The 15,693-nt window shown below is 30.1% G+C and overlaps 1 protein-coding gene across 2 annotated transcripts; it reads right to left on the bottom strand.

Annotated features, from left to right (window-relative positions):
- Positions 1-217: 217 nt before the first annotated feature.
- LOC112601922 (elongation of very long chain fatty acids protein 6) lies at positions 218-15,144 on the bottom strand. Of its 2 annotated transcripts, none has more exons than XM_025349807.1 (2): positions 14,391-15,109; positions 218-1,321 (listed from the first exon to the last, which is right to left on the bottom strand). In XM_025349807.1, the coding sequence occupies exons 1-2, from the start codon at positions 14,711-14,713 to the stop codon at positions 799-801; spliced, it is 846 nt and encodes a 281-aa protein (XP_025205592.1). In that variant the 5' UTR covers positions 14,714-15,109; the 3' UTR covers positions 218-798. The 2 variants fall into 2 exon arrangements, with proteins under 2 accessions (XP_025205592.1, XP_025205593.1); XM_025349808.1 differs by lacking the exon at positions 218-1,321 and adding an exon at positions 5,821-7,025 and having other exon boundaries at positions 14,391-15,144.
- Positions 15,145-15,693: the final 549 nt, after the last annotated feature.

The following is a 15,693-nucleotide window of genomic DNA, read 5'->3' as shown; positions in this document are numbered from 1 at the left end:
TTATAAATAAATGGTGCAAAATTAGAAACCCCTAGAAGATTACAAGTCTTGCAGTAGTCCAAAGGCCTTCTTCTTACCCACCTGCAATCCGATCTTTCGGCCACAGATTGAATCATGACGGCGAGTCGTTGCGAAGACGGATCCCGAGAATATTGTAATAAATATGCTAAAAGGAAGGAACAAAACAACAGTTTACGTGAAAGAAAAAAAAAATAAATTCTTGGAAAACAAAAATTTTTTTTATTAGGCTAAGTTGGCCTACTATGTAGGTACACGCACTTCAAACAAAAATGCCTTTAAAACAACGCCAGATTAATCGATCAACGACTCGATACTTTTCTTCGCGAAGTAAAGTACTAACTAAGTAGAAAATACAAAAAAAAAATATATATATATATTTATCGTCTATAAAAACGAACGGTTTTCCTAAACAACAAGACGGAAAAAAAACACAGGATGAAAATAATAAAAAAATCGAGCACGAAAAATTATCAAAACAAAATTAGTACATGTTCGACTCATTAATAGTAGTAATAATAATAAATAATAATGATCTTCTATCGCAACGCATTAACCTCGTAAATAATATTTTTTTAGTAATATCAGTGCAAGTGTTTGAAAATCAATGGCCAACAGCGACGGCACATCAACACTGCAGCGGCGCATCGCGGCAGCGGCGGCGGCGGCGGCAGTAGCAGCGGTGGTGTTGCGGCAACTGAAGCGCCGCCGTTGTACCGTAGCCGCCGCCGCCGCAGCCGGAGCCGCCGCAGAAGGAGACGTTACCACCGTCGTCCAAGATCAATGTTGCTTGGACGATTTTTTGGACGAACTGACCCGGGCGCCCTTGTTGAGGTACGCGTTGTAGAAGAACCGGGCGAACAGCAGTAGGTAACTAAAGTACATGGTCGACGACAGGGTGATGTTGAGCTTGGACACCCGGCACGAGTGAGGGCCGCCGGTTTTCAGATAACCGTACGTGGTGTAGTTGATGAAGCAACCGACCAGCATCTGCGTCAGCTGACTGGCCGTGATGAACATGGACACTTGCTTGGGCGGCCGGTAGCCCATGGCCCGTGCCGCGTAATACGTGTACATCATCGAGTGCACGGAGTAGTTCATGACGATGAACCACCGGGCGGACGACGTGAACTCCATGTACGAGAACCACGTGTACAGCAGCACGGTGATGTGATGGTACCAGTGCAGGAAGATGAGCGGCTGCTTGCGGAGCACGATGAATATCGTGTCGCCGAGTTCAGGAAGCTTGGACAGCACGAACAGCCATGACCAGAACCCAGACACCGGGTCGTCCTCGACGTAGCTGCGAGTGGGAAGGAACAGAAAAAAAAAAAAAAGAAACGATTAGAGAATGACGATTAGTTCATGCAAATTGGAGTAGGCCAAGCAACATTTTCTTTCCTCAAAAATATCTAAAATTATGTTAGGTACTATATTATAATAGATAGATGTCAAAGGTATCAAATTGTGTTTCGCCAGTTAGCGTAGAACACGATTGGTGAAGAGAAAATCCGACAAGGCCCCTTTAAAACACTCAACGATGACATTATCTTAACAATAATTATGTTAACGTCATAATTGATGATTAAATTTGTTTTACCGCGATGTTTTGGGTGACGTTTTGGTGTATCTAGACGCCAAGAACAGCGAAAACATTATTTTTTTTTAATTGAGTTAAAAGTGTGACAAAATATTTTGGTTTAGCATTAAAAACCTTGTGTTGTTAGTTATAGCCTATAATATTATAATAAAGTTCATTGACTTATTAACAAACTTAAATTTAAGAACATTATTTGTATTTGTACATTGGCTTTTTAAGCCATTTCAAAGTCAAATTTTACCAAATTTTAACAATACAAAAATTAAAAAGTTTAGACAGTGAATATTTTTTTGTGTTCAAAATTTTTATATGCAAGATTTCATTTTTTGAAGGCTATCGTTCAAAAGCCGAAAATCGGTCAAACGAGTAATAAGCACCGTATGGAGTAAATTACGTAATCGATTATGCGAATAATATACCGAGTTTAATACATTTTTGTGGATCATACATGTGGTGAATACAACAATAGTAAGTATTCACTATTTTTGTCCCCTCAAAATTTGGAAAACCAAACAGGTTTTTAGATGAATGCCTCGGAATTTTTTAGTACGGATAATTTATGCCATTATAATTAAGGTAGTTTAACTTGAAAAAAATTGTAAACAAGTTAGGTTAGGTCAAGTTAAATTATTTAAAAGAACAATATATACAATATAACCTACATATAAATAATTGTTAGTCTTATAATTTTTTTTTTTTACTATTATTAACCTTCAACAACTATGGTAAATTAATTAGCTGTGTGATTTTTTTTTTGTTACGGTAGAGTACGATACGACAAGTTTATGGAACACGTATTATCTTATATAATACATCCATCAAAATAACTGTGGTAAACATTACGTTACGCTACACAATGCTCTTTTATAAAATTTGTTTGGTATTAACTTTAAATATATTTAAGATAATACATTCTAAAAATGCGTTGCCTAACCTTTTTAAAATGGTTTAAGTAGCTAAAGTTAATTTGAATATACTTCAATCCGAACGTCAAATGTAAGAAGTACAAATAGTGCGCATCTTAGCGCTGAAAACTATTAAATGGTTTCCGTATCCTTCAAATACGCTTCTGAATTGGTTTGGAACTTCTATTTAACAAATTTGGATGTTCTTTAAAAAAAAAAAAATTCGTTAATATAAATTTCATAAAAATAAATATCTTTTTCATAAACAAAACTAATCTTTAATGTACGAAATATATGCACATAATATAATTAAATAAATAAAAAAAATAATATATTTAAACTATACTAAAAAATAAGTAAATTATAAACGTTTTTTATTTTTTTGTTGTCGAAGAACTTTTGCACTATTAATACACTATAAAAATGCTCACTCTTATTTTAACAAGTCAAATAGACGAGGTATAAAAATATAATAATATAATATGTAATAATACAATAGTTTTTATAACTAGTATTTTGTTTATAGTTATTTGTCGTGAAAAAATAACACAAAATAAACTCGTTAAATATAAACAATTTGGAATGAAAATTGTATGATTGCAGCATCAAGTATTTCGTTGTACAGAGAGTTTCGTTAAATAGAGGATCGACCATATCTAAAAAGTCACCTTTTGAATAGTTGGTACCAATGTTTATAGCTAATACATCAACATATCAAATAATAAATGCACAAACATTGTATTTTCAATAGTAGAATAAACAATAATGTTAGGTAGCAATAATTATACAAATAAACTAATAATTGAAAAATCTGTAAAAAAAAAAGCAATTATCAGTATTTTTAACTGAATAAATAAATACAAAAATACTTTACAAGAGTAGACAGATCAATAGTATAATTGTAGGCAAAAGTAATCAACGGTTGTAAAAATATAAATGGCGCATAACGAATACCAGTTTACAATAATGGTTGTGATGTGATAAATTAGCAAAATAAAATTCAAATCTAAAATCTGAAATCAACTCAAATTTAAATGTTACCAAAAATAAATCGTCAAATTCTGAAAAAATGACAGACTTCTAACTATGTGTTCTTCCGCTAGACGAAAGAGAAAAGAAAAACTAAACCGCAATTTTAGAAACCAATTCTTTAACACCGGAAATGCGTCGAACGTCGAAATAGCCGATACAGCGGCGCTATCATTAAACAGCACGTTATTATATTCGCAATGGACATGAAAAATTACAAATTATATACATAGGTACGATCGTTCTACTGTATAATTATTATACTAACATGGTATACGCAATTTTTTCAACTCACAATTCTCATACGTTACTTTTTAAAAAAAAATTTTCCGTTGCGTATCATAGATACAATACTCGTCACTATACTTTACGACGTTGAGGTTTTTCAACGGTAATAACTAATAAGTATTATTTAATCACAATTGCGTGGTTAAGGATAAATATAAATATTACTCACTACCCAATATCGATGTATTCACCCGCAACCTTCCATTAATATTATAGTATATACATATTTTAATACATTATATTTTATATAGACGTACTTGCTTGGTGTATCGCCACAGTGATTACGGAACATAACATCCTTAACGTTTAAACAGATAAATTATAATATTTTGTAAGTGTTTGTTTGTGTTTATCAAGAATAAAAGAAAGAAAGAACAACAATGTGTTAATATGTAAACATATTACAGTCAATTCCTCGTTCTGCACACCTAACTATTAGTAAAGAAAAAACATATCACTATTAAGGAAACCAAAATATTATAAGTATCATATTTATATGACTGACTGAATTATCAATATAGGTGTTAGAAATAATATTATACAATTAATATAAAATAACCTAACCTAACCTACGCCATTTAACTTGTGAGTAAGTCAAGTAAGGTACATTTGGCGTGTTTGCGTTCGTTTAAAACCAAATGATAATCACAATACTTTTTTCGATGTTGCCCGTTCGTTTTTTAAATCTTAAGCAAACTTCCGGGGACGTCGTCTCAAGGTCACAGATGTAATTTCCGCGAACAGCAAATGGAACAAGTTTATATTTTACAACAAATATGCATACCCGTTTAGATTACAGGAATGTTTCTATACTTAATCTTAAAAACGAGTAAGAGTTCAATACCAGCGTCCTCGCAATCATTTAATAAAGTTAATTTAATATAAAAACCAGGACATTTTGTATGTAATTAATCGTAACGATAGACGGAATGTCGGTATTTTTTTTCTTAACAAAATATTAGTAAATTGATTCAAAAAAAATGTCTTAACCACACAAACAAGACAAACTCGATTTTTTGGATTTTGTATCTATAAATCCATTATATAATAAAAACTAAAAAGAATGTAATCTTAACATCTGCGAAACACGTACCAAGTCGTATCTGAAGTGTGATGTGTGAATATTTACATAATCATCGATTATGATTTATCGCTTATCGAAATAAGATCCTACAAATGGTACATTTAGCTCACTAAGATACTTATAATATAACTAAAATAAATAACATCAAAAAATAATAAATTGTTTTAAAGTAATATAGTAAAATGAAACATGCAACAGCAGTAGTAATTACAAAATTACTATTTAAAATTAGCAAACTCGCACGTCAGTTTATTTAATATTTATACTTATGAGTTATGACAATATATTATATTATATATAAAAATATAATACATATATTAATATACTTAACCTACCTATTATTAAAATAATGCATTAGTAAAAAGCGAGATTAATCAAGACTTATTAATGTACGGTTTCACATATTATAGCATTTTATATTCATTGTTCAAATTGATTTGTTAAAAACTAAAAAGTAGAAATATATAGAAATAATAGAATAGTTATAATTCCTTACTAGTTTATCAAAATTAATAACATTGACAAACAATATTTTTTTTCAAAATGGATTTTATAGGAAAATTACGATTTATTGCTGTAAAAAATTGTAAAAATAATCACAAATAAATACAAAAAATAACGAACAATTTATTACAATTTTAAGACTATTACAATAAATTAAAAATACATTATGGCTAATACAATTATTTCATAAATACTAAGACGTATAGCTTGTACACTTAATAGTTAAACAACGCCGTTTGTTTGACAATCTTATTTTTTTCGTGGAATTTAAGAGTAGATTTAATTAGTAATTACTAATTAGTATATGTACAAAGTAATTTATTTGTTAAAACGTATAAATAAAAACAAAAATAGTCTAAGAAAAGTAATAAAATGTCCTAAACAAACAATAAAAAAGGATTATACAATCCATCGCCCCAAAAAAATGATAATTATATTTAATTATACTTGAGTTATGTATAATATTACTAAATCGAAAAGCAAAGAAAACGACCTTCTGTCACAAAGCAAAATATATTATTGTTTTTCTTTATTTTTAATTTAAATAGGTCTCTACGTTATTCCTAAACTGGAAAAATTTAAATGGTGGATAATTGTTTGTTCAGTGGATTAGTATGAACATTTTAATTGGTATGAAAATTAAAATATAATTTGACTAATTGATTAAGGGTAAGCATTTTAGGTCTTTATGAAGATTTCTATTGATAAAATACTAAGGAGGATATTTATACATCACAAGCAAATAAATTGAAACACCCAATACTACGCTTTAGTGTTTTACAGAACCCCACAACTGAATACTGTATGTAGTGTATGTACGCACAGATCGTATAATTATATTTCATACATAGTTAGTTAGAATTTCAAACAAGATGATCGTTGGAGGTGGAGTCTAGAATTGTCTATTTTATACTTAAGTGTTATGTATAAAATCTGGATTGAACGTTTATCTATTGTTAAACAAAGATGTTTCATTTGTTGTTTAAGGGGTAGAACAAATTTATCTCGTAAATCATATAAATAATATTTTTAAGAACACTGTTGAATTAGGTATAAAAACTAAAAAGTAATAAAAACACATGTCATCTGCGGTCAGTGTTGTTTGGACAATTTTTTAGACTTGCTGAAGTATGCGTTGTAGAAAAATCTAGCGAACAGCAATAGATAACTGAAGTACATCAAAGCCGACACAGTAACATTGGTTTGGGACACCCGACACGATTGTTGGCCACCTGACTTCAGATAACTGTACGTGGTGTAGTTGATAAAGCAACCGGCCAACATCTGTATTAGCTGACTGGCCGTGATGAACATAGACACGGATTTGGGGAACCGGTAACCCATGGCGCTGATCGCGTAGTACGAATACATCATGGAGTGTACGAAGTAGTTCATGACGATGAACCATCGAGCGGACGACGTGAACTCCATATATGAAAACCACGAGTACATCAGTACGGTGATATGATGGTACCAGTGCAAGAAGATGAGCGGCTTCTTGCGCAATACCACGAATATGGTGTCGCACAGTTCGGGAAGCTTGGACAGCACGAACAGCCATGACCAAAACCCAGACACCTGGTCGTCAATGATATAGCTATAAACGAAACAGAAACTCTAGACTTATATTGTACGTACAGAAACTTTCCACCACCTTCGGACGAACTCCCGCCAAGCATCGTTGAAAATGTGGTTGCGAAGTATGTAGGAAGAAAATAGTCTGTTTACAAACTGGTTTAGCACATTTAAATTTAAAAGTAAAAACAAGTAAGAGTTGACTTAAGTTACTTAGTTTTGAAAAAAACTCGAAATTTAATAAAATCATTAATAATAATAAAATCTTCACATGTAATAGTTCAAGGCACCATTAATAGTTAACACTTGAATGACTTTAAAGAAAAATTGTTTACTAATTTTTTGTAAAATTAAATTAATTATAATTTACATGATAAGTTATCTGAATATTTCAAATTGTATAAAAAACTAGAAATAAATAAATGATCGAAAATAGTTCAAATGATATCACAACTTTAATAACTTTAATACCTAATTATATAGTTAAAATAACTATGATCAGGTATAAATAATTAAGATTGAATGAAGAACCAATGTGAATATATTATTATATTTAATATATTTTCACACCGTAAAAAACATGTTCAAACACTGTTTGAATCTTATAATATGAATTTAAATTAAATCAATATATTTTTTCACACGATAAGAAAAGCACTAAGTACTAACACCCAGTAAAAAAGACGTTGTTGTGTTAGACTAATAACATTAATTAAATCATGACTTTGATATTTCGTATTAGTGTGATAAGGTTAGTAAGTGGTTATGACATTTTAAATTTTTGTCAGTTTGAATGACCAAAATTGTACGATTCTATTGTATAAATAGTACAAAATAAATCATCAGAGTACTATTAGTTATAACATTAATCATAGAATGGACTATTCTATAATCAGTGGTTATAAGAAGTATGCTTTGTATTGACCATACTAATATTTTTGTGCTACTGTCTACTCGACTTAAAAAATGAAAAAAAACCTGTATAATGTGGCTCAAAGGTCGTATTGTTATAAATATACGTGAAAGAGTTCGATATGCTAAAAGAGAAAACCTTAGTTTAACACAGAATGCAGGCTCCAACGGTTATTATTAAGCACGTACACTAATTATTATAATAATTTATAGCATTACGTGGTGTTATGATATGCCATGTTTTGACCGTTTGGACTAACTGATAGAATGACTACTAATTGGAAATGGTTTACTAGAAAATTTCCCTTTACCCTTAATTTTCCAAACGCTCCTTATCAATATTAAAACTATTTTAAGACATGCGGACTGCGAAATATTTAACAATAATTGGCCTCAATGTAAGTATAATTGTCTTTTACAAAGTTAATGATACTATAATTAGGTAGGTATTATTTTTAACAGCATATCTACTCTGATCTACTATGTTATATGGAACACCTATACTAAATAGATAATATTAAACATACCACGAAGATAAAAATTTAAAAAAAACTTGGTAATTACCTAACGACACAGATTATATGTCACAAATAATAACGTGCCATAACAATATTAAAATTTAAAATTAGATTTCTGATTTGTACTTATCTACTTAGCACTCATCAATAAACGAAGATCAAGATTTTCAGAATAATTCACCGGTGAAATATATACAAATAAAATTGTTTCTTACAACGTTGTAATTATTTAATTCTCGTATTTAGTTACTATAAGTCATAGGATAAAAAAACATTTTAAAATTATTTGAAATGTAACGATCATTGCTGCACTTCAATATTTATTCTTTGGAATTTTCTAAACGCGACGTCATCTGTGATTCACAATGTTTAATGATTTTTTTTTCGATTAATTGTGCAAGTTCATGTATAATTTAAATAGACATTTGACCATTCTTTTCACTATAGTTTGCTTACAGCTAAATGTACTATTTGCTCTGTTTTTGTTTACAAAATAATTATTAATAAAAAATACTTTTAAATATTATGATATATACGTAAAAATAGAAAAATAAAATGATCTTAAAAAATTATTCGATTCCGTTCAACAGTTTCATAAAAACAATATAAAAATGAATGAGTCATTTATAGAAATTCAATTTATGAGTTTATTAAGCTCCAAGATAAGAATTTCAATATTCTTATGAAACCATTCAATAATACAAAACATTATATTGAACAACAGTTAAATTGTATATTAAAATAATGCCAACACTTCAAATAACTTGACTGAGAAATTTAATTACCTACATATATTACAATAAATAAATAAAAGATACATTTATTATATTTTCCCGTACTAAGCTTATTATATAGTATATTATATACATAGATACAGAAACATACAAACATAAGTGCATCAAACAAATTATAATTATTGCAAAAGAAATTCTTCCGCATTTTTACACATATAAACTTTTCAAAAAATAAAATTCAATACTAAGCATAAATCGAGACATAAATACACACATTTTGTTTGTCAACAATTCATAGAAACAGGAGTCATAATATTAAAGACAACATATATACTCATATGCGCCAATTATTATGTATGATTCGAATTTACCGAAAGTATCATAATACAAGTCAAATTTTCTATTAAAGCTTTTAACTATCTAAATAAATAACATAATATTCTCTAATATTTAAAAATGAGAAGTGCAATTCGTAAACTATTATAAAAAAATACGAATAAAAAATATTCTTATAAAACTAAATAATTACCTTGATATTTAAATTTGTAAGAAAATTATATAAAACTAATAATGACGCCTAATCAATAATATCTTTTTAACTAGTAATAACTGTTTTCTAAAAAAAATTATTTTGAACCAATTACAACAGTTACCTATTACAATAAAATTATTATCTATGAATAGATAGGTAGGTACTTACATAGTTAAAAAGTATAACATACCTAAAAATAATTCAATCGTAAAAGATATTAAATATCAATTAAATTATCAAAATGTTTTCTTCGGATTAATTAATTATAATTAGCTAAAAATAAGTCATAGAAACACAATTAAATAATAGTTTTTGCACTTGAACTATTTACTGAATGATTCCTTTTATTACATTAAGTAATTACCTACTAATTATCAAACAACAAAAATCTACATTCAAAATTAATTAAAAACCATATGATTAAGTTTCTAAAATTTAACCCAATAACTAATCATGTGGTACACTGGTACTTATGATTAATAACTATAATAAAGGTAGGTATATTTAATAACTTATGATATTGAACACATTTCGTAAATAACATAAAAATTTTATTAAGATAAAATAAATGAATAATATTTCATTATATACAACAATATATAAAATTATTCTGAAATCCAATAAATGTTACATCACAATAATGATTTTCAAATAAGCACATGATATGGTTATTAATAGTGAAAAAAAATCGACTAACAAATCATCAATACGAAAAAATACCAAGACTGTACTACTGGTATAAAATTTTATAAATTAAAATCTTAAATAGGATTTATTATTTAAGAAGCCCATATTTCCTTGTATAAAAAACAAATAAACTTTTTTCAAAGTTTTTTTTTCCCACCCAAGTATAGTTATATAAACTTTATAAACCTTTTAAAAATGTTCAAACTATCACACAACTACACAAGGTCGCGTTAGCATTATTATTCCTGGGTTATAAGTAATTCTGTAAAAAGCCCAATAATTCTTTCAACTTGAATAGCAAAATAAAATAAAGTATAGTAAATAATTTAATATTGATGACTGATAAAACATTACAACCGAAGAATTAAATATTAAAATGTATCACTGATTATGTAACCTATAAGATATATTTTTGATGCAATACATTTTTTTTTTTTTATTATTATTAAATTAAATATAGATTATATACATTTATGTTAATTTATGAATTTAAAAAAAAAAAATGTATAACTTGTAAATCAAAAGTGTTTTAAATACTACAATTTTGTTGACATTTAGAATTAAAATAAAACCATTAATTTGTACTGTAACATTTTTAAATAAAATAATAATTTTATTAGTTTTTGGTAATTTTAATTCAGTAGTTAGTATTCATTATTCAAGTAAAAATACATTTAAATATTAATTTAATTACATTTAAAATACATGAATAGTGATGCTCATCTTACATTAAAGCATGTCATTAATTTATGTATTTATAGAATCATGCCTGTGGTAGACTATTTTAGCAAGGTATGAAAAATGTTATTTAAACAGTTGCCCTATATTTCAAAGTATATATCATTGTATACTTGTTATAAATAAATACTTAAAGCCAATCAGAAAAGAAATAAAAATTGTATCATAAAATCATGCAAATATAATATATAAGACTGAAATTATTCTTTGTAGCTTGGCTAAGGAAAATAAAAATTATCTATATTCACAGCTTAAGTTAAAATTACTAATTATATTATTACATCTAAACAATGACATCATCTAATCGATATTATTTTGTCATTACGATACATTCATAAAATCATGATTACATTCAAAACTCATTCATAATGATATAAATAAAACATAAAAAAACAAAAATATATATTAGAAAATAAATTCTATTTTAATACAGAAATTACTCATACTAAAAGTTATTACTAGTAAGATCACTTTTTAGTAATGTATATTCTTCGTAAAATGGTTTTATTTATATTTTTTCTTATTTTTGAATGGTCAAAACATAAATAAATTTATTTCATAAAAAAAAATTAAATTATACCATAGCTATAAGAAAAATGTACAAAAATCAAAATATTCCGCAAAAAGGAATTTTATAGAATTATTTATATCTCATTGAAATACTTAATATATTGATTTAGACACAGATAAGTAAAAAATATATACATTACAATAATTTATAATATTTATTAATCATTTTACAAATAAAAAAATCAATTAAGAAAAATCAGATAGATAAGGGCTAATTATAACTTACAATTCTATAAGAGGCCAAAATATAGCATTAAATAGAAATTCAGATAGATTAAAATAATTTGTTTAATTGTATGATGTATTACCTATATGATCCAATTAATTTTCATTGTGGTACCAACTACCTAATGTTTTACATATACTAATAAATGTATATAATTTAGATATCCTGACAACCAAACTTTAATTTATCACATAATAAATAATATTTTGATACTACACTTAATTTAATTTACAAACACGGGTAAATTAAAATCATGTTTTATTCTTGTTATTGGCCAGCATATAGCCTAAGATTAAATATAAAAGATCAACTTGATTAGCTGGGATCAATAAAAACACAGGTATATTACTAATTGGTATAGTAATATCTACAAATAATTTATTAGAACTAACAGAATGCACTTCAACTCTTAATTTATTTGGCATCAAATATAATATAATTGCACATAGATTATACCTACATTAAATAGTAATTATCTAATTATTTTATCAAAAAGAATGGTTGATGACGTCAATTTTTTTTTAATTAGGTTTTTTCTTATTTAGATACCCACCATAAAATGAAATAAGAGATTAAAAACCCACATAACCTATAACAAGATTTAAAGTTTTTTAATGTAGCATAAATATTGAATTGATGAATAAGAAAATTGCTTGGTTATTATTTTAAACATTATTAACAACCTTTTTTTCAATATATTAAATGGTATTAATTTAAAAATTTATAATAATATAATAGACATTTAATGTGAGTTTTATAATTTTAAAAAAATGGTCGAATCACCTAATTACTAACAGTTTAAACAGTAAATTACTATTATTCCAAGGATATGAACATAGAAGAAATATTTTTAATACTCAATTCAAGTTTGAATGTAAACAATTTGCTATGAGATAATGTAAGCATAAAAGTAAGTACCTACAAAATCAATATGAAATTAGTTTATATCATTTATCCTTAAATTAAATTAAAATTAAAATGACATTTTTTTGGAAACATAATTACTTAATCTTTATAAATTAAAGAAAATCAGAAACACATTTATAACAAAAAAATATACTTGACTTCTAAGTAAGTTATTTGTTTTATAATGATAAAATAATATAATTAATTAGGTTAATTTAAATAATGTATATCAAAAAAATATTCAGAACTGGTAATAATATAAAATATACCTACTCATAATTAGAGCATATTACATAAATTGAATGTTTATTATTTAGTGGTTTACATTAAATATATTAAATGTTATGATAAATACAAGCCACTATACAAATGAGTATTTAATATGAAGAGCATAAAAAATATATTTTCTTTAACATAAAATACAAATCAGCACGTGCTTAGGTTAACGCATTACATTAAAATAACATATTTTATTTAATTAAAAAAATTTATTATTTGCACCTACAGTAAAAATATAGTTGAAATAAATTATGTTAATTAACCAATTACACTAAATCTTACTGTAAGCTTTGGATAAGTAAGGTCTCAAAAAAAAAATAAGTTTTAAAAATTACATAGAATAACTGATCAACCATTGAATTGATCGAGTTTAAAAACTATGAACAAATAGAATAGTAAACACATAAGAGACGGACGTGTAGAGTACATTTTCACGTACACAAAAGGGACGTGCATAGTGCGCACGGGAAAATATAATATTTACTATCCTCAACAACCGTTATTAATAGGCAGATACCTCCTAACCCTTACACATTAATAACATAATATACCCAATTACCATATTTTTGAGGAGGCTTAATGAGTATCGAACTATTATCATAATCAAAACAATTAATGAAAAAGCAATTGCACATCTTTAAAAACGTACAAAATGGGAATGATTGGTAAAAAGTCTATTCTACACGTAGATATCGTCACACATTTACGTCACGTCGTGTCGGTGTAAAAATGTCAACCACGTTTTTATAACTATTCCCATGGCGTGACACAGGAGCTCGAGCTCGATAAACCCAAAGGTCAATAATCGTGTGAAGCCAAAATTCACGAAACACCGCGAAACACTGTGCTCTTCACTCGTACGAGCCGATAGCGAGAAAGCACGTTCGAGTCATTTGTAACCAATTTGTAGGCACGGACTCGGGTATTCGAGTGAAATAAAATATATGAAATTACTAATTAGGCAACGTTAGGCAACGAGACGACCGGCAGCGCGTTATCAATGAAGTGAAAAATGAGACATCGCAGGCGACGCGCGCGCGTCGTATTATCTACGACGGACGAGGCGCAGGGAGGTGAGCGAAGGGGCAATTGGGCGCCGGGAAACGGGCAACGACCTTTGGGCGACAGAAAAACACGAGACCGGCGGACATCGTGTTCGTCGCCCGAGCAGCAAAGACGTTACACGCCGGTGTTAAAATGGTTAACCAACAATAAGATAACGATGCGGTGATTAATAGGAAAATAAAAACAACACGCCCAAGCACGTGGACCGATCGATGCTTACCTGGTGACGCACACCGAGTGGTGCAGGCCGTATTTGTTGAGCACGCGGAACAGCTCGGGCGCCGTCCGGGCGAACCCGACCAGGCTGAACGTGGCCAGCATGGTGTTCCACAGCACCAGCAGCCCCTTGAGCCGGAAACCGGCCCGGTCGCGCATCATCCGCCGGAGCCCGAACACCAGCATGGCGTATATGGTGCAATAATAGAACCCGTTTGTCCAGTTTTCGGTCATCCACTGCCGCGTCCATTCGTAGTGGAAGTTCTCCTCGAAGTCGAACACGTACGAATAGTTGGACGGTTCGGGGTGCATCATAAGGCGGACCATTGCGACGTCGTATTCCCGCGCGAACTGCTGCCGTACGATAGTATGACGGTGATGGGTGTTTTATTAATTATCGCGGGGTCCGACGGTGGTTTTGCTCTATCGCAGACCGACCGATAACCGTGCTGAAAACGGACCACGTGATCGGAGTAGGTATTTTATGAAATAAAAAGAATAAAAAACACTGTCGACCGTCGAATAATGTATTATTTTTAATATTATTATTAATATGTGATCTGCACAAGAGCCAAAATGCTAAAATCAACGTGTCCGTTCGTCAGTCGAGCGCATGTGTAGACGTGTGTGCGTGCAGGAAGAGACTGCCGATGCCGAAGTGCCGAATGCCGACTGCGGCGACTGATTTACTCTCGGCTGAGCGCGTAAACGGAAAGTGTGCTACTGCGGCTCCGGGCGTTCCTGCTCAGACGTGGTCGTGAAAACACGATAATAATAGTAATAGTAGTAAACACGTATGCGAGAACGCGCGTGCGTGCGGCGACGGCGGCGGCGGAACGTCACACCGCGAACCTCGGGACGCGCACCGTCGAGCCCACCGCCGCCGAAGCGAACCGCGTCACATGGATCGCCGCCGCCGCCGCTGCCGCTGGAAATTAGCATCGTCGCCGTGACACCGTGGTCGACTTTTTGATGACCGTGTGGGCGAGAAGGGGCCCGGCAAAAGCCAGCCAGTGCGACAAACATGACGCGCTCCCGCACACGCAGTGCGTTTAGCTACGGGGAATATTATTTCGCCGCTCGCGTACGAGTGACACGTGTTGAGCGAACGACCGCCGTAGCACCTCCAAACAGTCCAAACCAAACCGTATATTACAGAATACAGAATTACAGACCGGAAGAAGCCAGAAACCCGAAACAGACGAAACCGGTAGGTCGTGGTGGTCGGTCTTGAGTCGAGAACTGTTTGACTGTTGTTAGTTGATGTTATTGAATACTTGATATTATCGTCTAATTTATATTCGGAT

Source organism: Melanaphis sacchari, unplaced genomic scaffold, assembly GCF_002803265.2.
Source record: "Melanaphis sacchari strain LSU unplaced genomic scaffold, SCAv2.0 Contig7_pilon_pilon, whole genome shotgun sequence".
NCBI lineage: Eukaryota > Metazoa > Arthropoda > Insecta > Hemiptera > Aphididae > Melanaphis > Melanaphis sacchari.
This window is presented reverse-complemented; position numbering and strand designations above follow the sequence as displayed.